The 25,484-nt window shown below is 35.9% G+C and overlaps 2 protein-coding genes across 2 annotated transcripts; both read left to right on the top strand.

Annotated features, from left to right (window-relative positions):
* Positions 1-389: 389 nt before the first annotated feature.
* On the top strand, positions 390-3,054 carry LOC101300656 (protein STRUBBELIG-RECEPTOR FAMILY 2-like). Its single transcript, XM_004306167.1, has 7 exons — positions 390-393; positions 1,628-1,722; positions 1,808-2,073; positions 2,159-2,303; positions 2,396-2,535; positions 2,626-2,782; positions 2,875-3,054. Exons 1-7 carry the CDS (start codon positions 390-392, stop codon positions 2,983-2,985), a joined length of 918 nt encoding a protein of 305 aa, XP_004306215.1. The 3' UTR covers positions 2,986-3,054.
* A 14,880-nt stretch (positions 3,055-17,934) lies between these two features.
* LOC101300379 lies at positions 17,935-18,752 on the top strand. Its single transcript, XM_004306166.1, has 3 exons — positions 17,935-18,081; positions 18,277-18,461; positions 18,549-18,752. Exons 1-3 carry the CDS (start codon positions 17,935-17,937, stop codon positions 18,595-18,597), a joined length of 381 nt encoding a protein of 126 aa, XP_004306214.1. The 3' UTR covers positions 18,598-18,752.
* The last annotated feature ends 6,732 nt before the right edge of the window (positions 18,753-25,484 follow it).

Genomic DNA, 25,484 nt, shown 5'->3' with positions numbered 1-25,484 from the left:
TCTCGTTTGGATACTTATCCCGTGGAATTAGTAATTTTCACAAGAAAATAATAGTGAAATTTAGGAGCTTAAATTTCCGACTTGAATTCCTCACAAAATAAGCGTCATTTGTCAATTCCCTTAACTAAGGTTAGTCTGAATACAAATTCTTGTCATTTTAAAACTCTACATCATGAAATCCAAACAATGGAATTCTTAATTAATAGGATTTAAATTCATGGAATTGTAATTCTCATGATTTTGAAATTTCTATGGACACATCATGAAATTCAAACAATGAAATTCTCAATTAATAGGATTTAAATTCATGAAATTGTAATTCCCATGACTTTAAAATTTCTATGGACATTAAAATTACTTTATCCAAAACAACGTTATGAAGTTGGTCAATGGGTTAATTGATTGATAGAAATGTTTATGATATGTACTTCATTGAATGTTATACATTTAAATTATATCCAGCTGTTATACTGATTATATATCTAGGGTTAATGACAATATTGTGGTTTCTTAAAAATAAGGCAAAAGGGTTAGTATACCCGCGTCTTGGCGTGATGTAGTATTCAGATTATGCATATTCCACATATGTATAAGAGCTATCACAAAATTCATGGAATTGTAATTCCCATAATTTTAAAATTTCTATGGACATTAAAATTATTTTATCCAACAACAATGTTATAAAATTGGTCAATAGGGTAATTGATTGATAGAAATGTTTCTGATATGTACTTCATAGAATATTATTAATACAAATTATACCCAGCTGTTATACTGATTGTATATCTAAGGTTAATGACAATATTATGGTTTCTTAAAAATAACTGGGGCAAAATGGTCAATATACCCGTCCCTTGGCGTGGTGTAGTATCCACATTATGCATATTTTACATATGTATAAGAGCTATCACAAAAACAACTTTTATACAACAAAACAGCTAGTCTTGTATTCTACCCAAAATATAAATGATCTAATTGTTTTGATTTGTAAGATTCAGGATGTAGAAGAAAAGTAAAAAATGGAGGACAAAAAAATATTTGCCGAGAGAGAGTCTATCTAAAAAAATCTAAATTACACGTTTCAGAAAAAAAAAAATCACTGTTCATATACTTATGATATGAGCAGTTAACCACCCTTTAGTATATAGTATAATTGACAATAAGAGGCCGTTTGTTTGGCCCGATTGGCCGGATACGGTGGTTTGACAAGATCATATATTTCCAAACTCTAAAATAGGCTCTCTAACACACCTCCGTTAGTTCACTACTCCTACGCCTTTTTGGGGTTACGGAGTAGTTCCTATCTAGTGTTTATATGTCCAGACATCAGCCAACCAGAAATTTTTAATCTTGTTAGACCATGATATGATATCCTGTTAAAAAGGTGTTATTATTTTTATCCATCATCTAGATAAGAACAAAAGAGGAAGACTTGCCCCTTTGTATTCATCTTCATCCGTCCAAAAAAAAGATAAATTACATAGTAGCACATGATCAAATTTAAAAATACAAAAAACCCACTTCTAATAACACGGAGTAAATGCACTAATTCCTACCGGGGGGAGGCTTCTTCCCCTCTATAGGAATTCCAGTTCTGTAGGGGGTCTTAAAATTTTTTCTGATGCAGAGCTTCAGAAAGCTACAAACAGCTTTACGGAAGAAAAGTTTCTGGGCCAAGGATCACTTGGTTCTGTTTACAAAGCCGAGTTTCCTGATGGCCAAGTATGAACATGATTCGTCCTTTAGAATTATTTTAGATTTTTTTTATATCTTATGAGAAATGTTGACTGCAATTTCTTTGTTTTAGATATCGGTTGTTAAGAACATGAAGATGTCTGTACAGTCTTTCCATGAAGAAGAAAAATTCCTGGATCTTGTTTGGACTCTGTCAAAATTGAAGCACCCAAACATCGTACCACTTCTTGGCTATTGTGTGGAGCATGGACAACACCTTCTTGTGTATGAATATGTCAGAAATTTATCCCTTGATGAAGCACTTCACAGCGGTAACACTGTTAGTCTGCCCTGGGGGCTTCGCCTCCAGATTGCTCTTGGTGTTGCTGAAGCTTTAGCGTAAGCGCTTTATACTGTTATTACATAATGAATTCTACTTACGTATTTAGATTTAATTGAGTCTCTTTGAAATTGACCTTGTCAGCTATTTACATACGTTGTCGTCTCCTGTTGCTCATGGCAACTTGAAGAGTGCCAATATCTTACTCGATGAAAACCTTGCTCCTCATATTTGTGACTGCGGGCTTGCTATTTTGGGGCCACTTACGAGCGATAGTCTTGAACTAAAGGTATATACTGACAATAAATCCAGTTATAATTTGTAATCGGACATTTGCTGTCAAACTGCATTAGTCTAATATGTAATCGCTTTTGGTGACAGGCTTCAGAAGATGCTATTGGTGACACTGGCTACATTGCACCTGAGCATGGCCTACTAGGATTTGATAACACAAAGAGTGACATCTATGCCTTCGGAGTGCTGCTTTTGGAGCTCTTGACAGGAAGGAAAGCTTTTGATAGGTACGCATTGTTCAGGTGCCTTTCTCCTATTTATAAATACAATTGACATGTTTCTTGATTCTGAACATTGTTCCTTTGTTTATGGCATAGTTCAAAACCAAGGGAAGAGCAATCAATGATGAAATTTTCTTCATTGCGGCTTCATGACTATGAGAGTCTGGAAGAGATGATCGATCCAAGAATGAGAATGTCTTGTTCCCTGAGGGCTCTCTCAAATTTTGCTGATATTATCTCCCTCTGTATACAGGTAGTCAATTCTATAAACACAGCTTAACGTCTGTGTAGCAACATTTAACAACAACACTAAATGGTTTTTCCTGTTTCTCTGAACTTGAACAGCCAAGTATAGACTTGCAGATGTCTGAAGTCGTGAAGTCTCTCAGACTGGTTGATGGCACTCCCATACTCCATGTGTATAAGCGGAAAAAGAAATCTTCAGTCGTTGTTTGAAACTTGAAGTGATCGGTTTAAAAACTCTGAGATTCTAAATCCATTGCGCCCGTTTGTATTGTCATCGGTGCTGTGATTTCCTTTGGTTAGTGATTAGGGTGTGGTGGATGTTGAATAAGTAAACATGACATTCTTGAGTCCCACTCATTCTGCTATTCCTTTTTATGGACCATTGCTTATTGGTGATCAAGAATCACCAGTATCGGAAATGTGAAATGTGTGCACTTATCTGGTAGAGTTCAGACGGCTTTGATTAACAAAGTGGACATGAATGCTTGTCAGTTTTGTATTTTATGTTTTTCTTACAACTTTTTTTCGTATATTCTTTTATTTTTGTTTTAGATTAAAAGTGGCTAAAGGAAAAACAAACCAAGTGAAAATTACATTTAAGTATATATTAATTTTCACACATTATGAAAATATAATATTGTTGGACTAAATTTGATATATTAAAGAGCTAAATACTGTTTAGTCCCTATATTTTTATTCACTCAATATGTCACCTTTTAATTTCTGTCTATTTCTAATTTTCAACTAATTGGTCGATTCCGTCCAAGTTTTGTTATGTTGCTGACATGACCAATAAAATTCCAATAAAATTATGCCAACTCAGCACTTGCCATGCCAAATTCCTGATTTAGTTACCAAAATAACCTTGTGCTTCATTTCCCTTCTATTAGCTCATAATATGAAAACAATCTACTGTATCAACGGCGTGGCTAATAGAATTAAATTATGTTTGAATAAAGAAATAAATAAATTAAAATAATAAAAATATAGCACATCGGTTAATTTTAAAAACATAAGGTAACAAATTAACATAAATATTAGTTAAAATAGTAAATTGATTAATTATGAAAAATTAAGGTAGCAAATTCATTGTAATAAAATCTAGGTAGCAAATTGACAGCAAATTGACACCAAGTGAAAACGAGTCAGCAATTTGGCTAAAAAGAGCTCGAGAGCAAAAGAACTTTTACTCAGCCATTTTCCTCTCAAAAATCTCTGCTGGAGAATTGAGAGCAAAGGAACAAAGAGCTTGATATTCACAGGTTAGTATAAATTTTTTTGCGGCCTCATTCTTCTTCTTCGATTAGTTCTGTTGTTCTCCCTCGCTTTCTTTGCTCTCGTATTTCCTCACATTTGAGAGACACCTCTCTCTGCATGTCGTCGTCATTGTGTGCGTTTATCTTCCGGTTAGACTGATTTGGAGTTTCGATGGTGCATGGGTTTAGGGGTTGTGATAAGGAGAAGAGAGGAGATTCTGGGTTATTGAGTTTTTGATGTGCGGAAGAGACGGGTCTTCGTTAATATGTGTTGGGCTGAGACAAGACAAGAGAATCTGGGTAAGTGGTTCTGTATTTTTGCTTTTCTCTTTTTAATTTCGTCTAATTACCAGCAATTTTCTTTTTGCTTGCTTCATGTCTCTACAGGTTTTCTAATCGATTTTGCCAGCTTTGATACTCTATCTGTTTAAGAGTCATGAATACATGTGTTTTGGATTAGTTGCAGTCTTGCAGATTGTATATTCATTTTGGTTTGTGTGAACAGGTTGGAGTTGGAGTATTGGATTGAGTTATCAAGGAACTGTAGGTAGGTTTCTGATTTGCTTCATTTGTTTTTGTTTTCAGTATTGGTGCATGCAGTTTTCTGTGGTGCATATGGAGTGAGCAGTGCCATTATGGAAAATGGGTGTAAATGACTTCATTTCATCTATGTTGCTTTGATGTTGAGAAGAACTACAACTTCTATTTCTATCCATGTTGCTTTGAATGAAACTACACAAATTGCCAAAGAAGTGTGATGCCCAAGTGTGATCGAATTGAGATAGAATCCAATTTGGGTGTTGGGAGAGAATTGAAGGGGCAAAGGGAAGACATCCTATAGAATACCTGAATATTCAAAGTCCAATTCTTTTTCCAAAATTTCTTCTTTATTAAGTTTGAACTGAGATACTGATTTACATTTTGTGATCACAATATAGTTTTACATTTTCTATCATCCATTAATTCTGTATGAACTATTATTTTTATAGGTTTCCCATATTTTTATAAAGAGGGGCTGTAAAAACATTAACAGATGGGCCGTGTTATAAGAACCATATTGATTATTTATTCTGCTTTTAGAGGGAGCTGGAAGTTGTTATTGAAATTGTGAAGGAGTTTGAATTTTTAGTGAGTAATCTGTTGTTTTCATATGTTAATTTTCTATTGCTTTCACTGGTGACAGAGTCCTTGCTAAGATTGTTTTTGTTTTTGTGCTTTCTTTTTTATTGTTCATTTTTTTTTGAACAAGATTTTATTTTTGTATTTTTCATTTAACACAATCCTATTTCTCATTTTGTATTTCAGGCTGTGAGCAAACACCAATCTAATTGACACTGATCCTGAGTTTGTTTTTGCTTTCTTTCTTTTTTTGCAGTTGAGGTTTTAAGATTTGGGCTTCTAGACAATACGCTATAAGACAGGTATGAGGATTTGTGTTTCTCTTCTGCTATTAAAGTGTTTGTTTTCTTAGTATTTCAAGTTTGATGGATGTGGTTGGTTCTGTTTTGAATTGATTCATAGATAACTGATCTGCAAGTACAGTATGGTTTATATAGGTTTATCTTCTTCAAATTGGTGTACATGTCTTTGCTCTATTTAGCTCTCTGTAATGTATTTATAAACAGCTTTTGACTGTCATGAGTTTTAGAACTTGCCGAATGAGTGTTCAAAGCTCTCTGCCTAATTTTTTTTAATGTGCCTAAAATTGTGAGCTTTATGGACTCATTGATTAAACTTGTTTTAATGTGTCAAAGCTCTCTGCCTAAATTTTTTTTAAGAGCATGTGCAGTAGGTGAGCTTTATGGACTCATTGATTGAAACAATCATAAGTGGGGTTATCTTTTTCTCATAAAACTGTTAAGATATGTTGTTCTGCTTTTAAGTTCTATATAATGAAGATTGGGTTTATTGTTGATCGCAGGATCTTTCCTAATTAATTTTTATTTCACATTTGTTGTTTTGCCAGATTTCACAGTAATGAAGTAGTGACCTCCTTAATGTGAGTTATTTTTCACGATTTTTTTTTTCTTTGCTGTCATTTTTTAGTTGGTGGTTTTTTCTTTTCTTTTCTGTGTGCTTTATTGTTTACAGAGGGAAATTAAGTTGCTTTTAGTTGGTTAGGTTTGTAATTGTGTTTGATTGTAGAGTACATAGGCATTGCCTAAAGTGGCAAATTTAGATATCAGATTTAATGTAAATCATAGAGTATTAGATTGATCCCTTTTTAATACGTGGATTTGACTTAAACATACGTTTTGCTTATTGTTGTATGAAGGAGGCTGTATTATCAAAAGAAAAGAGACTTGACTGAGCCGGATAGAATTGTTGCTGAGCTGTTGCAGCGTGGGGGTTATCTCAGATTAATTGAGTTGGTTCTCAGGGGTGAGCAATTTTCTATCCAATTTAGATTTCCATTGTTGTACTTGCAGTTGTTTGACATTGTACCTTCTCTAGAATTTTTTAACCAACAGTTAACTAATGATATTTCACTTAAAAAGTGGTTACATTGTACTGGACAATTGTACTTAGAAATGAGTACCTATGATTTTCAAGGGTGATATCGGATGCAAGAGAAGTCTTTAGAGACAATGAGATAGTTTAGACATAGAATTGTCATCTTATAGAAAGTTAAAGGATATATAGAAACAAATGAGTGTTAGAAATAGGCAGACCAATGCCTTTTACCACCGAATCTTAGTAGTTTAAAAAAGGAATTGTCTGAAGTAGTAGGTGTCATGCCCGTGCTTTCACAAAGTGTTTTTTTTTTTTACTATTTTTTTAAGTTATGTAAAAATGTAGGAAGGATGACTCGGTAACTGGAAATATAGCTTTCCTTTATTTTTTTGAGAACCGGAAATATTGTTTTCATATAGTCATATATAACGTAATTGGAGATATTGCTTTTCTAATTTCCTCCTGAAAACTCTGCACCAATAAATGATATTCCTTTTTTATTTTTTATGCCCGTGCCTTCACAAAGTGTCCTCTTGATAATTTTGTCTGAAGTAGTAGGTATCATGCCCGTGCCTTCACAATGTGTCTTTATTTATTTATTATTATTATTATTATTATTTTTATTTTTTTATTTTTAAGTTGTGTAAAAATGTAGGAAGGATGGCTCGGTAACTGGAAAAAATATTGCTTTCCTTCTTTTTTTTGAGAACTGGAAATATTGTTTTTCATATAGTCATATATAACGTAACTGGAGATATTGTTTTTCTTATTTTCTCCTGAAAACTCTGCACCAATAAATGATATTCCTTCCTGTTTCAGGTGTTGACATACTACTACTACTACTACACAAAAAAGTAACCGCGGCAGCGCGCCGGTTGTAAGTATCAGCGCAATTGCTTCGATGGTATGCTGAAGTTTTAAATAGCTGAATTCATTGTCCAATTTGAACGAGATAATATTGCTTGATAGTGTTCTTATTTAGCCGTTTTTCTGATACAATGCTGTGTTTGAAGAATGAAAAGTTGTTTGAAATTTATAGTGGGAATCATTATGAAAGAAACAGAAAAAGGGAAAACCTTCTATTCTTGCATTCACATTGTCCAATATGAAAGCAGAAGCATCATGCAATGATTTGTTTGTAGACCCTATTTTCTTTTAGCTTTGATGTATAGAGTGCAGTTTATAATAGTTGAATTGTAAGTCTTTAATGAATTTCCAGAGCTACAATGTGAGTGTCCTATAACACATACTTTGTGCTATTTGGAAAAATGGTTTCATTAGACCATTAACCATTCAACGGATTTCTTGCTTTGCCTGTTTTTCAATCTTGGTGCTCATTGCCGATAGATGCATCTTCTTGCATCATTTGACGATATTGGTGTAAAAATGATATCTGAGTGTTACTCTCTTAATTAATAGTTCAAAGCAATTCCTGTTTTGGACTGTGTAGCTAGGTTCTTCTTGGACCTGCTCGGCTATTGGTGCCATTGAAGGTGCCGACAAGATTGTGACTGGATTTTAGCCTCTCTGAGCAAAATTGATAGATTGTAACAGAGATCTCACAACTAGAGGCTGCAACGGCGTTCAAGTAGGCATTGTAGTTCAGTTTGTTTTAGAAAACAATGGAATTGACATTGATATGGATTACCCATATCAAGCTTGGGATATGTACTGCAATGAGAAAAATGTATCAACTTCTTTGACTTCCAGCTGCCTCCACCCTTGATTACTTTATTACTGTACTTAACATTTCTCTTAAGAATCATGCTTTGATTTCTTATACTTGCTAATATGTCTTCATATAGGCGAATATGCTTGTTGTGGCAATTGGTTCTTTTCAATAAGACCCCCTATATGATGACAAACAACTACTACAAGCTGTGGCAAGGAGACCTGTGAGTACAAGTTTATCTGCCGGTGGCTTTCTTTTCAGTTCTACTCAAAGGTTTGTGTTGGTGGTCTTCAAGTCTTAGCTATATGGTATTAATATATTTAAATTCATCAGGTTTGTGTTTACAACCATAAAGTTGGTGCATATCTCTGATATGTTGAATTAGAGGAGTCCTTGATCAAGCCTTAGCCATGACAAAATATGCCATAAGGTCTCCTCTTCTATTGTGGTTTTCTGGTATACATGAATTTAGAGCATAAGATCGGTGTAAGATGGAATTGGATTTTTTTTTTTTTTTCATTGAGGTATTCACACAACTTAGCCACCAAGCTCTACTTCTCATTCCTTCAATTAGTTTACTGATTAAAATTGTTGCATTTTTGTCGCGCTGTAAATAGTGAAATTTCATAGCTGAATCGCCAAGTATTTCTGCTGGGACAGGATAGAGTTTCTACTCATCTGTACATTTTTTGGCGCTTAATTTTCTCTTCATAATAAAGTGCACAATGTGTCATCTTACTTTGTATTGACAAACGATACATTTTAAAACAGGGTCCCTATTTGTTTCTTAGTAGTAAAATGAAGCTTCTCATACACGCATATCAAACTTTGCCAAAGTAGTTTACATGTTCAAAGGTTGTCTGATGTGTGTGCATGGTAGTTAGTACTTGGAAATCAGATTGGCTTAATGTTGTCAGTTTCTCAGGCAGGATTGAGCAATGCTGTGATTTGGTGCTAAAGCATCTTTCCTTCATGCAAAAACAAAGGCATGCTGCTACTCTATTGATACCAGCTTTATCTTGAGTTTAATGGCTATGGAATGTTCTCTGATTGAAATTCATGATTTTTTTGTAATTCTATGTGTAATGTTTGTATGATTAAATTGATGCATTGTTCTTAGTAGATGATAGCGATGAAGAAGAGAGACTGGAAACTGATGATAAGAGGCGGAAGAAGAAGAAACGAAAGAAGAGGTGACTTCTATACCTGAGCTATAAAATCTTCATTTCAAGAGGTATTGTTTTGTTTGTTCACAAGAAAAAAAATTAAAATCAGTGTAAGGATGGACTTTGTTATTGCTTTTGTTGGTGATGAAGACCTTGCCTTTATTTGTATGTTTCCTTTTTTATTTTTCAGTTACATGCAATCTTATATCCCTTTTTATATTTCAGGTTGTAATCAAATACCAATACGATTGTGATCATCTGAGAGCGAAGAGGTCTGTTCCACGGCTTCTTTAGATTTCAGTTATTAGCTTGACACAGAGAAAGCCAGTGAGTGAAGGAAAAGGAAAAGGTACAAAAGGTACTTCCTAACAAAGAATTATACTAAACTAGCTGCAATTTTAATGCTTCAGACTAGAAGTACAATGAATATACCAAAATGTTATGAGGCGTATTGCATTTGCTCTATTGATTGGTAATACATTGTATGCTGTGTTTCGCTTAGGAGCTAGGATTTGTAGAAGGATTAGCTTGAATTTAAATACAAAATCTGAATGTAGATGGTAATAATTGCCAAATTTAAAATTAGTTTAGAGGTAGGAAGTTTGAAATGAGATTATATTACACTGAGATTGATGGTGGGTTTTCGGTTTTTCTTGATCAAGGACGTGCCTTTTGAAATGTCTGATGCCTAGGATGAACATGCTGTGATGAATTAACATTTTTCGCTCAGATCAGCTGCTTTGAGAATTGAGCTTTGTTCCTAAATTTTGAACTTCTGAGTATGAGTATCCACATCTTCTGTCTTCCTACCTTTCCATTACCAATTAATCGTTTGTAGTTGGTAACAGAAGAGAAAAATGTGCCTGCAATTTTCGACAGTAGGAATTATAGTTCTGACTGCCTGATTTTATTCAATAGGGAAATGTCTACTGATCTTATTGAGGCAGCAAAACCGCTTAGGTAATTGACTTTATTGGATTATGTCAGCAAATAGATTAAAATGATCAATCTCTGAACATTTGGTCCTTTTTGGTTTTTCCTAATATTGGCAAATTTTTACAGATAGATAATGCAGATTAGATGTTTCTATTTGTTAATATAATTCCCAAGGGCAGCCTGCGTCTTACATTTTCTTATAATCATAAATTGTTAATAATATCGAAACCTATTACAATTTCATTGTTATGATTGAATTTGGTCTGTGATATACCTGAGATGTCATTTATGTACATGAATGTAAATTCTTTTTCACACCTGCAATTGGACTGCAAATGGATGTGAGATACTGTGCTACTTTGAATTAATGCAGATGCAACATATTTTACATTCATATTACTATTTGATTGCAGATACCTAATTTACTATTCATATTTTACATCTGGATGTGGAGTCAAAACCAACAAATGCTGTGAACAATGAACCAGCTAAAGATGCATAGTCTGAACTGCAAGTTTCTCTGCAGAGTTCCAAAACTTTTTGTAATATGAACTATTTGCTTAACATGTTTGAGATTTGAAATCTGGCTTAAGTATCAGATTTGATAACATGCATACTAATTGTGTAATGTATAACGCACTTATAGTGTACCTAATGGTAATGTACCCGGAGCATCGTGCGAGCAATCTTGCTAGTATATCTATTTTGCGTCAGGGTCGGTTCCTGTTCACTTGCAGACCTTCTGTTCTCTCTCCCTTTTGTTTTGCCCTTTCTCTCTCTCGGCACACCTACAGAAGAATCGAGATCGATCTCAACACCTTTTCCTTTTCCCCTCTCTTATCCTTCTACTCTCTCTCTCTCTCTCTCTCTCTCTCTCTCTCTCTCTCGTCGTCGTCGTCGTCGTCGTCGTCTCTCTCTCTCTCTCTCTCTCTCTCTCTCTCTCTCTCTCTCTCTGTGTTGCGGTTCTGCCCCGCTGTTGTTATGTGCCTCTTTCTCTCGATCCTTCTTCAGTCTTCCTCCCGAATCTTCATTACATATCTGAACTATTTCTAGTTTCTTCCAAATTTCTTTATCGAGATTGGCACCGCATCTGACTTGGGGTTTAGGGTTCTGATATTGGGTTTGTCAGCAGTAAGTAGAAAGGGAGGTGATTCTGGGTTCCTGGGGAGTGAGAGTGAATACCAGTTCAAAAACAATTGGGTGTAAGACGATTCCTAATTGATAATCGTTTCTTCCCAATTTTATTGCTAACGGGTGAGTTGTGCTTCCCAGGAATGCTTTTGTTGATTTTTCCTTTCTTCTGTTTTTTTTATTGAAAGAGAGTGGGAGATGAAAATTAATGTTGGGTTTCGTTTTTAACAGCAAGATGGAAATCGAATTTGCAGGTTACGAGCTTCAGAAGCTCAACGATTCTACATCGATAAAATGAGGGCTTTCATTATTCGTTTCCAGGGCCACTATCGAAATCGACGGCACCATAGCCGTATGTAACTCTCTCTGTTTCATTATGAGTTTTGTTAATTCAATCCAATTCTGTTTTTGTGAATATAATTTTTTTTGTGCAGAGACATGATGATCATGTGATTATAATAAGCTCAAAGGATAGTGATGCCAAGAGTGTGCTGCAGCAAATAATTGGCTTAATTCTGAAGGTGATGAGCTATTTGTGTTTTGGCTTACTAAGTTGTTATGTTGCTGTTCATTGTTTCAAGTCACGATCGTAAAATGAATTTCTGTTTTTTGGTTTGTGTACTGCCATATTATGTAAGAGGGTCCTTGGATCATCTCAATGAAGAAATGCATGTACATTTTACTAAAATATTGGATTAGTTGGTTTCATTTGATGATTTTGTGGGGTTCATTAGGATGTGCTGATTTTAGCTGAAACCTTCTCTCTTTATAACGGATTATGGTCTGCTTTGATAACATATTGCAATTTATGGCCTATTTTGATACATGTGTTCATTCTATCAAATCTGGAGTGCCTCAATGGTAATGAGACATAAACATTATTTCATGGATTTATGGTTTGATTAATGGATTCTTTTCAGGTGTTTAGATTTGCAGGTTATCTATTTTGCCTTTTTGACCATTAGTTTGCCTATTTTTGTGACTTCACTGCTTAAATTCTGCATCTGTGGGCTCTGTCATCTTAATTTATCTTGATTTTCAAGTTATGTATAGAACAAAGGCATGGACCACTTTTCATCTAAGTTCAGAACTCAATTTACTGATAAACAAACTACAAACTTACAGCATTAGAATTCCATTGTATCACATCTTTTTATTTTGAAAGGAATTATTATATCTTCTTTTTAAACTAAAGGATTTCAAGACTGGTTGATTAATGTGGTGCCTAATATAAACTAAATATGTGATAAACTTTATTGTTTATGGTGGCTGGATCTGTTCAACTGCCCAAGTCAGTGTTGGCGAGTGAACAAGAACATAAAAGGATTGTGCAATCCTTGCTGCTGGTATTCCTTTCTTTTCATATTTTACCTCTAATTATTGGGGAGTAAAATGCAGAAATAGCAGCTGAAAACAATTGAGAATCAGGAAAATTTCATATGAATCATAGGGGTTAGGTGCTAGAAAGGATTTGCATACCATCGATAGGCTGTACAAATTGTATTTGCAGGATATGTATTTGTTATGTATTTACAGGATGAGGACTCTGCAATCATGGTACACGCAGAGGAGTAAATGGAATATCTGCTCCTGAAGCCTAAAGGTACGTTTAATTGAAACGATAATAAACGTTCCCTTTTCTCATTGTAACTGAGCTCTGATACTAGTATTCTTTGATATATGGTCAAATAAGTCACAAATACTCATACTTGCAAATTGAATTCGTCAAAGTGAAACTGTCCTTTCTTCTTATTGTTTCTGTACAAATTGAGTTCCTAGAAAATAATAACATTCTTATGGAGTTCAATGTGTTAGGAATTTTAATTGCTGCCATTCTTATCACCATGGAGTCAATCTTAAAAAGAAGGAATTGTTATGTCTTAATGGTAAATGAGTTTTGTGTGAATGAATTTGCTCCCGTTTAGTTTTTTGTTTTGCTACCTTTCAATTGAATTGGATCCTTATCTGAGATTTATTGTTAGTCTGCTTTTCATGTAGGAGTTATATCAAATTTGCTACTCATTTTATTTATCTTTGTTCTGAGCATTGGGGAAAAGGTGAGTAGATAGTAAATCTTATGGTTTTTGGCCAGTTGATGAAGTAACTGTTGAACACTAGCTGTTCATTGTGCAGAGTTGGTGAACAGTGTGGTGACAGGTTTTATTTCTATTTTATACTTGGGTATGAATCTTGGTATAACATCATCATTCATAATATACATTCCCTGATTGTCTTGAGCATGATTTATATATGCACTAACTCTACAGCTGTCTTCTGATCTTCACAGTTTCTTTCGATTGTCCTCAGTGATTACTGGAGTTGCAAAGCGTTGAAATTGACATTGATCAAGAGTTTAAGATTGATCGAGATTGGTGAGGTTTCTATACTTTAATCATGTCATCAATTTACTATGTAAGTTTCACTATTGAAAAGTCTATCATTATCAGTGCTAGGTCTTGCATATCAGTGGTAGTTTTATTGTTCTCTTTATTTCATTATGATGGGACTGATTAAGAATTACGTAAGGGTCATTTGAAGGTAGGCCTTTAAAATCCGGTCCCAATTGGTGGGAAGTGTGTTTAGAAGTGCTCTACATCACACTTTTTGTCTAGATAGAAGTGGAGGAAGCACATTGGTCCAGCAGCGTGGAACATAGATTTTTTGAACACTTGCCTATTTTGAGGTCTCCCACTATGTAGTGTAACAATGAAATGATTATTGTATACTGAAATGACCAGTAAGCTTATTTTGATGGCTGCACAAACTTTTTTGATGATCATATTTTTAGAACCAGGCCTTATATCAATTTCTTAAGAATAAAGCTGTCTTATATCAATATTCAAGTCAACAGCTGAAATCGGTTTCTACTAGCTTCATATATGTTATTAACATTATAACACTAAGCTTATACAACCCGGTGCAACACATTCTAGTTTAACATATACTATTTTCCGTCGGGGTGGTTCTGATCATAAAGAACAGTACTGGGCCTCGGTGTTCTTTTTTTGTTTTCCGCTGTATCTTCTTTACAGTCTCTGGAGGCTTCTCGCTCTCTCTCGCCGAGGTTTCTTTATCTCCCTCAAACTCTCTAGATTCTTCTCCGCCCAAGATTTGTTCCTCTCCATCAAATCTCTCTCTCTCTAGAAGTTGATAGCCAGTCGGGTCGGTTGCTGTTCACCGCTTTCTCTCAATCCTTCTTCAGTCTTTCTCTCGAATGTTCAATACAAATCGGAACTTGGGGTTTAAGGTTCCAACGCTTCATTTTCTATGTTTGAAGTTTCCATAGCATTCTGGATAGTGTGTGAATTGTGATCTTTGAGGTCATTTGATCAAATAGGAATATCTGATTGATGTGGCACCCTTTTGATCAAAATAGAAGATCTGATTGCTCAATCAGATATTCTTCAGATTTTGAGTTTCAGTTAAGCTCGTTTTTTGGGTGATTTGTTTGAATTTAGTTGCATGCAATGCAGGGCGCTGTGTATGAAGCTTTTGGGGGTGATTTCGCACTTTTTCAATCTGGGTTTTGTGTTGGTTTTTATTTGAGTTGGGTTTTGTGGAATTACATATGAGAAGGGAGTAGAGGGAGAGTAGCTAACTTTGATTTTTCATTTTAAAGTTTACACAGAAGATTGTGAATTGTGATTGGGTTCTGAGTTCTGAGTTCTATCTTTTCTTCTTATTCTTTCTGTACAAATTGAGTCCCTGGAAAAATTATAACATTTTTTTGGAGTTGAATGGTAAGTTGATTGTTAGGAATTTTAATTGCTGCCATTCTTATCACCATGGAGTCTATAGGCTTTAAAAAAGGAATTTGCTATGTCTTAATGGTTAATGAGTCTTGTGTGAATGAATTTCCTCCCGTATAGTTTTTTGTTTTCTGCCTTTCAATTGAATTGGATCCTTATCTGAGATTTGTTTTTATTCTGCTTTTCACATCAAGTTATGGTCATTGGAATTTAAATAGGGATCTGGGAGTATTATTTCACTTCTACATGTTTTCCACCCTTCAACCATTTCATATGTAGCTTCCTAATTTAACAGATATGTTGTTTTGTTGTGCAAGTAGGTAGTTCATAATAGGTGATTTATTACATTATTGCTTTGGTTCTCCATAAGTCTTTAATGAAGTGCCAGAGCTATAGAATTAGTGTCCAATATGCTTTGTGCTATTTGGAGAGATGGTTGCATCAAATCATTAACAAATCAATGGACTACTTGCATTGCCTATATTTCAATCTTGGTGATCATTGTCTATATACGTGTCTTCTTGAATCATTCACAGTACTGGTGTGAACTGTATAGGCTCTTCTTGGGGGTTGTGGGCTATTGCCAGTGAAACTATTAATATGCAGATTGTTTTCTTATATATCGCTTTACACAAATTCAGAAATCAATTTTATTGCTTTTTATCTGTTTTAGCAAATCATTCAGTGGCACTAATCTGATCTTTATCTTATTTCATAATTCCCAGCTTTTCTTACAGTGATTGGTATCAATTAGATATGTGAAATCTTGCCTCACAGGTGAGTGGCCTTGGTTTCTGATGTATTTTTGGTTGGTGGGTATTGAATGGTTTTAGTGATTATTTCTAAAGTTTCGATCTTTGTGGCTTTTGGGTGTTTTGCAGGTTTCCATTTCTTTTGGTACGTGGATAGGGAGATCGAGTACAACCAGGTGTTTCAGTTGCTATTACGATGCGACGATCAATGAGAACTTTTTCCCTTACCATTTCCCAGAGAGGTAGGCCTGGCGTCCTCATGGTAGAGGTATTCCTGTTTAACCCACATAAGTCCTGTGCATTTTGAATTCCCAATTCTCTGTATTTGTTTTACTTGCTACTGTTTTCAACTTCAGTTTTACATGTATTGTTGCTAAACATACCATTTGTACTATTAAAGCCGTGTTGTGTTTTCATAAGATGATTTCTCTTTTAGCAAAAGAGTAAAACTAACCCATATTAAGATCCTCCTGACACCATGACCATCATTTTGGCCTCTCAAAATGGATGTGATATGATAGTGTATAGTTGCTTTCTGTTAGGATTATTAAGTCTTTCTTTATGTTTTCAGACACTGTATAATCTGCTCCTATGTGTATGTTTCCTTTTTGGTGCAGCTGAGATTTGTGGATACCTACAATAGTGATCCAGATTGCATGACTAGAATATTGGATATCCAGATTGAATAGGTGAGTATCGACACCTATGAATTGTCTCCATACCAGTTGCCTGTTGCAATTATTTCTGTGTAGTGTTTAAATACATACCACTCACTACATAATACAGTCTCTTACAATTTTTTTCTCTACACTAAACAGCCACCACCTTCATTTTTCACAGCAATGGAGGAGTGTACTTAAAAAGCAACATTAAGACAGTGGTGAGACAATGTTCTTGGACTGACAAGCTTTTATATGAGGTAAGATAAGAAACCATGATTAAGTTTTGATCCTGTTCATGGCTGGGTTAGGAAACTTGCGCAATTAAGTACTCAATGTGGAATACTTTTAGTACACTCAGTACTTCAAAAGCATTACTAAATTCTGATATCTGAAACTTACTTATGAAGTTTATCATTTGTACTGTATAAGTACATGATCTGTTTTTGACAATATCTTTTCCTTTTTTGAAGTTTCCTAAGGTCAATTAAATGCCTTTATGATATTCTTTTTTTACAGTTCAATTATTGGTATGTACTACCTCTGGGATGAGTATTTGATGTTTGGAGGAATCACTCACTTCATTTTTGCTTCATAGTTTCACTGTAAGGATGCTCTGCTATGACTTTGAAGATGTTGTAACACTGCTCAGAAAACCAAAAATACATTTAACACGATGCATGTGTAATTGGGTATTCAACTATTCATATACACATGCTTGATTGGAAGATAGTTTTTCACTGGTAATTCATTGAAAGAGAGTTTAGGCATGTTTAAACTATAGTTTCTTTCTGCTAATCCTTTAATATCAATTTGGATTCCATGCAATATTAGCTTTTCAGGTTGTTATTGTTTTCAACATTAACTTTTAAACTTGCAAAATGAGAAACTTAATTGGTATCTTTGTTATCTCAGACTTTATTTTTGGTAAAATTTGTTTTCTGTTGAGTTATAGCTTGGTTCTTTTATGAAGGTTTAGTTTATGGTAGTGATAAAAATGGGTGCTTTATTTTTTTGGCACTGTGCACATTTGTACTGCATTTTAGATTATTGGGTTTTCTGAGTTTCTGGCTTTAGTGTAGTTTTTTTTTTTTTCTTCAATTGGCAGATATTACTGTCTCAGTAGGGTAGCTGATTTTGACTTGACTTATAATGACAAATACAAATATTGATTGGTTTGTCATAGTGATTTCAAGTTGCAAAAGAATATTACGAGTAGCTTGAAGTTTCGGGGAGAGCTGCAGAGTTAAAGGCCTACATGTGCAGAAAATCCAGAAATAAAGCCTTAGATTTTGTAAAAATAGGGAGGTAGAGCCGGACACTGAAGTTGAGAAGAATGTTTTTGTTGTTTGCAGAGAATGAGGCTGCTAATGGCAACTAAGAGATGACTGGAATTCTTGAACAGAAGAAGAAACTGCAGACTAGGGAGAGAAAGGTCGACTTTGACGTAGTTGATGTATATGCAGCAACTCCCAGGCGAGAAGACAAAAATGTTGAAATCATCATGCCTCATGCCTTCACAAATATGAATGTAGGACAGATCCGCGGCAGAGCGCGGGCAAATTTCTAGTTTAACCTATATATTTGTTGAGATGAACTGTACACTAAAGTACTGTTCACCATCTCACGAATCACTGTTCACATGAACAGCTTTGGGCCTGCATTTCGTTGCTGTTTTATTTACCCATTCTCGCCCTTCTCTCCTCGCCATTCATGAAGCTTCCAGACCAGAGCGATCTGGAGACCTTCTGTCTTTTTTATTCCTTTACAGGCTGCTTCGAGAGTGAAAGAATTTCCTGGCTTGAACACTGTCAAGATCAAAAACAACACGATTTTTCCCTTGGTGTTGCGTTATTGCTTTTCTTTTATTCAGATACAGTCAGTTCTCAGTTGCGGCGTCTTGGAATGTTGGTGAGTTGTCGGGTTTTCCTTTCCTTTGTGTTTTCTTTTTGATAGAGATTGAGAGATGAAAATTAATGTGGGTTCTGTTTTTTACAGCATGAAGGAAGGCGATTTTGCAGGGTTAAGAGCTTCGGAAGCTCATTGATCTCCATCGATAAAACGAGGGCTTCGTTATTCATTTCCAGATTACAATTTCTACCTTTTTTTTTTTTTTTTTTTTTCGTTTAATGTGGATGCATCTTAAACACTAATAAGATTGAATTGAATAATTTACCATATCTGATTTTCATGCATGCAGTTTTTGGTTTGATTTTCGTGTATGTTGATGAACAATGTGATGCAAGTTGTTATGAAATCCAAATTTCATGTAAGTTATGCTTCTTCTTGGTTTGGGTCTTTTTATCTTTATTTCTTTATTGGGCAGCGATTGATCTCCCCCTTTGAGCTTAGCATGGAATTGATTTTGGTTGCACTTCTGTAATTGCAGAGACGATGAAGAAGGTAGAGAACGTTATGAGATTCAGAGAGAAGAATTTTAGCAATAGATTAGTCGCCTTATTTTCAGGTATACTTTCATAAGTATCTAACATTCATGCATGTTTTTATCCTCTCAAAAGTTTTTCAGTTCTTGAAATTCACTTTGAAATTTTGTATACAACTGACTTGGGGTTTCGATTGTGCAGGTGTTGAGGGTTGTATAATATTGGGTTTTTCATCAGCAAGGAGAAGAGGCACTCCTGGGTTATTAAGTTTATGATGTGAGGAGGAAGAGCATGAGGTTAATAAATAAGTTACATTTGCAAGTATGAATTAAGGATTCTTACTGAACATTTTTCGATGTTTACATAGTTTTCTTATTAAACATTGAACTATGTTGGTATGAATTTTTGTTAGTTTGTGTAACTTTCTACTTCAGTGCCAAATGTCTGACACTTTCAGGAAAGCTAATACGTACTGCATATTTAATCAGATTGCAGACTTTGCATTATAGACTGCATATCGTTATCTCTTCAAAGTAACTATCTGCTTCACCTGTCATGGGCAAGGAAGGCGATTTTGCATGTTATGAGCTTCAGAAGCTCATCGATTCTACATTGATGAAGAGGAGGGGTTCATTATTTGTTTCCAGGTTTCAATTTTACTTTTTGCTTTGATGTGGATGCATGTCTAATAAGATTGAATTGAATTATTCGCAAATGGGTTTATTTCGTGTATGCTGATGAAGGATGTGATGCAAATTGTTTTGAAATCCAGATTTCATTTAAGTTTTACTTCTATACGAACTTTTTCTATGGTCATTATGGTCATTTCCTTACCAAAATATACATGCCCACCACAGTTACACGCGAAATGTATACTGAACCTTATAGAGTTTTAGCATTGTTGAACCAAGATATGAGATGTATATGGATCTATGCAGCGAAAGATTGTTCTGTTGAATACGTGATTGTAGTGAATAAGAGTAAAGAAGTACAATGCAGCTATAGGCAGATGAGTTTTCAATTTTTGCCACTGGTACGTTAAGTATGTCAAGTTTTCTTTTCTGTTTTCACTTTTACTTTTTTGCTTTCTGATTTGTTTGCATGTTAGCTATCACTTTTGGTTTAGTGACACTTACACCAGAACATCAGTTCGGTCTCATATTGCATTATACTGATTATGTGTTTTGATTTTCAGATTAAATTATGAGTAACAGTTGATGACTTAATCACAAGATTGCAGATTCATATGAAATTTAGACCCTTTTTTGCATAATATTTTTGACAGATTATTGTTCCTACTGTTTGGCTTTATAGTAGAGCATTCAATACACTGACTAATAGTCAGAGGCTATTTCAGAGGTTGCTATAGTTCTGTGATCTTTGGCTTTATTTCTGCTCATTTAAGATTCATTAGCAATCCTTGACTATCAGTCTTAGAGCAAAGAATTGATATAGAGAACACTCTAAGAACTTTTTTTCAATGCAGAAACTACTAGGCAGAAGCAAGTGTTCGAATGACCTTTGTTATGTAAATGGTATAAATTACATGTTCATTTGATCTAGGTTTTTCACTGAACACTGTAAAGCATACTCCATCGTTTTCTTTTTTGTTACATCTTTAGGCACATAAACATATAAAAACTGTTGCCCTACTGGTCAGATCTACTATTAAAAACACTTATCTATAAAAATATGTTTTCCTAGAACTGTTTACTTTTAATTGTCAACAATCTGTTTAGCATCAGATGATTCTGAAATGCATGCTCATTTCTCCATGCTCAGATGTTGTAAAGAATCACAGAACCACTGAGCTCAAAATAAGGAATCATTCAAAGACTTATATGACAGTTTTTTAATTTTATTTGGTTTTGTGATTATAGATGCTTTCCTCATGTGATGTTTACTTACAACAATCTGATGCTCATTAAAAAGATTTCAAATCCAAACAAGCTTTGGTGGCTTTGTATAACTCTGCATTTATCCAGTCTTTTAACTATTTTCTTTAACTGTAATAACACAAATTGTGGACTTAACTAACATAGTTTATCACTTGGAAAGTTCGAATTGTGTGTACATATACAGATTAGAGTTCTATGTCAGCATTTTTCATGCTTTTGCAGATATCTAAGATCCTCAAGCTGGTAAGAAGGCGTCAAAAACTCATTCAGGCTTCTGCAAAAGTACACCCATAATTTCAAGTAGTTCAATACTTTGCTATTATTTGATTTGCGCTTTTTGTTTTTGTTTTTGTTTATGTTTCTTTAACTTGCACTTGCACTTTTACATCAACCACTTTTCCAGAAAAGTGTAATTCTCTTTGTACTTGCTATATTTTAACTTATAGAAGTACAATGGTTGTCAGTTACTTGGTTTTACTTTTCTAAAATTATCATAATTTATTTAGGGTCCAATTACAATTTTATTGGTTGCTTTTTCATTTTGCAGGTGATTCCAGTCACCTACAATTGGACAAAAGTAAGTGAGATATTGTACTACTGTGAATTACTGGAAATGCACTTTAGCAATTTAGAATCCACATTTTACATTTTACATCTGAATGTGATTGATTCACATACTGTTGAGTACAAGGGCCATGCTTGAAGCGGAAAGCTAAGGGTTCTCTGATGGTAAACATAATGAAGATCGAAGATCCTACCGAGACAATGCTGATTTCAATTTCACATAATCACATTAATAGACTTATTGTCAAACTAATATTAAGGGCCATTTGATTCTTCTTTCTCTTCAAGCATTGGACTTGGCATGTCTTTTGTTAGCGTCTTAGCATTATGATCGGCACTCAGCTAATCGGTTATGCTTAATTGGATGAATAACTTCTTCAGAAAGCGCCTTAGCATTACTGTGTTGCTTATTGACTTATTGTTAGCGGCTTAGCACTATGATATTGCCTTATATAAAAAGCTGTTAGCAACAAATCCCCCAGCAAAGTGGGGGTTGGTATTTCTAGTATATGAACATGAGACAGGGACGAATATGTTACCTAATGATATTGATGGATACGAATACTGCTGGAAAAGAAGCTTCTCTGCAAATTTCCAAGTAATTTTGCTGATTGCTGATTGAGCGGCTGCTGGAAGCAAATTTGCTTCCCACCCATGCTTCCTCACCCCCACCCACCTAGACAAATGCCTAACAATTATATATTTATGATAATTAATTATATTGTTATCTTAATTTTATTTTAATCCTTTTTTCTGTTCCTAAAACCCCAGAGCTTTGCCGACCTCTCTCTCTCTCTAGAGAAGATGAAGATCTGCACATCGATGAAGATCTGGATATCGATGAAGATATGGGATATGTGAAACACTTTTCTCTTTTCAATTTCTTTTAATTCTTGGATATCCTTATTTCTTTCCTTGGTCTGGTGAACAGACACGCGGATTGTGGTACTGGGAAGAGAGTTCAATTTGAGGAGAAGAAGATTTGGGATTGACAATTCAAAACGAGATGAAGACCCACTATCAGGACAAGCACTTTAACCGATGAAAAAGTTTTGTCAGTTAAGATGTTAGCCGACGACCTTTCGTCGGCTACGGTTTCGTCGGGAAAGAGTCGTCGGCGATGACTTTAGCCGACGAAACTAGAAGACGTCGTCGGCTATTGTCCAAGTATTTAGCTGACGACAGAAGACGTCGTCGGCTATTGTCCCAGAATTTAGCCGATGAATATCTTAAATGTTTTGTCGACCATAGTCTGAGACTTTAGTTGACGATTATTTAAGATATTCGTCGGTTAAAGTATGTAATAAAAAAATTTAAAAAATAATTATAGCCGACGAAATATAGTCTGTTTCATCAGCTTTAGTAGGGTTTAGCCGACGAAACATGTCATAATTCGTCGGTTAAACCTTTAATAAAAAAATTAAAAATACTATAGTCGATGAATATCTTACATGTTTCGTCGGCTATAAGTCTATTCCAGTAAAAAAAAAAATACCTGAAATTTCTAAATTACCATTCCAAGCAAGGTGCAAAATACACAAAAACAATTTCATATATATAACCAACAACAAGCACATAAAACTATATAATTGATCAACTACACAAAATCTAGATTGTCTAAATCAATATCCGATTCTAGGGACTGCTGCTGAGGAGGTTGCGGCAACTGAGGTAGCGATATAGGCGTAGGCATGGGCGGAGCTGGAAGTCCCTGAAGCTGGGCAACTGTAAATTCCTGTAAGTACTGGAACATCTGCTGCTGCTGGCCTGTTGGGTGGCATATACCACGGCAGTATAGGCTGTCTGGGCGGTGATCTGGGCAGCATGAGCGGCAGCCTGAGCAGCTTGCTGTTCCCGTAGTCTCTCAACTTCCGACTCTAGCCGAGTCGTCTTGCTGCTGATCGAGGCTGCCTTTCGTTGAAATCCTGAAGTGGTCTTCAGGACCCCCTCGCCCATCTTTCCTAGACCATGGTAGTAGAAGTTGTTTTCTTGCGGTGGGAAGGCTGTGCCCATGATCCTCGCCCCAACCCTCGGATCTGAAGTGTCGATCCGGGACATGTCTTCGGACATCTCTTCCTCCTGCGTGTCCGGCCATGTCTCCCTCACTATAGCACTCATCACCTCGTCACTAGCCTCCCTCACATTCGCCTAATTGGATAGGAAAAAAATGATTAATTAACATTTTAACATATATATAAGTAAAATTAAAAATTTAAAAACGTAAAATGACTTACAATATCCTCCTGGGCGTCAGGATATGCCTTCTCGTACGTACAGACATACCGGTTGACTTCTGGATGTTACTTGGCCGCCTCGTCCATGAAGACAGCAAACGGTCTAGAACCGGCATGATGGTTTCTTGTGTTGTGTTGCCGGTTTTGAGCGTTCGCCCAGGAAACGGCATTCAAAGAAAAAAATAAATTATTAGTAAAATATTTAAAAACGGACGTACTTAATGATAAATTAACTAATTAATTTTTTTAAATGCCTGTTTAAGAGGGTTGTTGAATTTTGATGTCAGAAGCCAACGCCACTCGTACTCCATGTTTGGAACTCAGCAGGGGTACCAGAACGTGCGTTCCCGTGCGTAGTCCAGTGGGTCCGCAACTCGTTCTTCCACTCATTGTACCTACAGATACAACAAAAATATTAGAAATATTATTAATATCACATACAATTTTGTTTTTTCATTAATTTCCCAACGTACCTTCCCCCATGCACAACGTCCGCCTAGCTGTTCTTCAGGTGCTCGGGAATGTCAAACCACACCTACATTTAACGGTTTATTAGTTTAGTTTTTCGAGAAATCAACAATGTAATACATAATATTATTGAGACATTTTGTAAACTCACCGACATCGCGTTGTGGACCATGTCCTTAACCTCCTGCGGGACCTCGCCCCAGTCTGACCACAACATAGGGACTTTATCCCTAATGAGCGCTCCCACGCGGCCGGAGTACGTCCTCGACTTCCCGCCCGATACTATGTGGCCATCCCCGTCAGTACCGATGACGATCCTCCCTGAGGTATTGACGGTCTTCTTGAGAGTCTTCCCTGTGACGGGGCGTCTCTTCTTCTTTGTCGGCTTCGTTCTGACGGTGCCTACCACATGATAAACCAAATTGATTATTAAAATCGGAGACCCTTTATTATTAATTATAAGAAAACAAATCATTCATCTTTCATTACCTGAGGGCGATGCAGCAGACGCGACGGATTCCGTCTCTGTCGCTGATGATGATACCCTCGCGGAAATAAGAGGCGTATCAAAAGGCACGAATCGGTACGCCGCTGATGGAGCCACTGGCGGGGGCAGTGGATAAATCGGCGTCCCTAAGCCATCGCCTGCAGGTAAGATCGGTATAATCCGCAGAAGGAACAGATGAGGCGGCGGCATCTGTACCCCAGATGACCCACCATCTGAAGCAGTAGGACCTGGAGTGGGCGCCCGGTGTATCTCAGGCATACGGGGTGCAGACACCTCCGTCTGGGTCTGAGGCCACAGCTGCCTCGAGGAATGAGGGACGCCCCACTACCTCGATGAAGGGGGCACCTCCGGCTGCCTCTGCGCCGTCTCCAGAAAGATCGCACGTCTGGATGTCATGGGGCCCAGAAACAACGTTTGAGGGTTGCTAGAGGTTCTTTCAGACGATTCAGACTTTTGGCTCTTCGAACCCTTCGTCGATCTAAAATTACCGCTCATTCTGTTTAAAATATTAATTTGAATCATGGCTGAGGAAGAAAATCATGAAACTTAATAACGACACACCACACGTAAATCAAACACAAAATCAATAGGCATCGAAAATATCCACAATATTTCAGCAACCATATATTTAAACTTGCATAATCCAAACCACAACGAAGTCACACAAATAACAACGTGTGTGTGTGTGTGTGTATATATGTATATATATTCATCATAAACCAATCCACAATATCAATACCGCATAAAAACCCTAAATTCCCAAATTCGAAACCCTAGAATGACATATCGAAATAAAAATCAGAGGATTACACCACCTGGCAAGCGACGAGCAGGCGAGCAGGCGGAGTAGGCGAGCAGGAGTGGGAGAGGGCGACCGG

The sequence above is a fragment of the Fragaria vesca genome, linkage group LG6, assembly GCF_000184155.1.
Source record: "Fragaria vesca subsp. vesca linkage group LG6, FraVesHawaii_1.0, whole genome shotgun sequence".
NCBI classification, from domain to species: domain Eukaryota; kingdom Viridiplantae; phylum Streptophyta; class Magnoliopsida; order Rosales; family Rosaceae; genus Fragaria; species Fragaria vesca.
The sequence above is the reverse complement of the archived record's forward strand: the minus strand, read 5'-3'. Positions and strand labels throughout refer to the sequence as shown.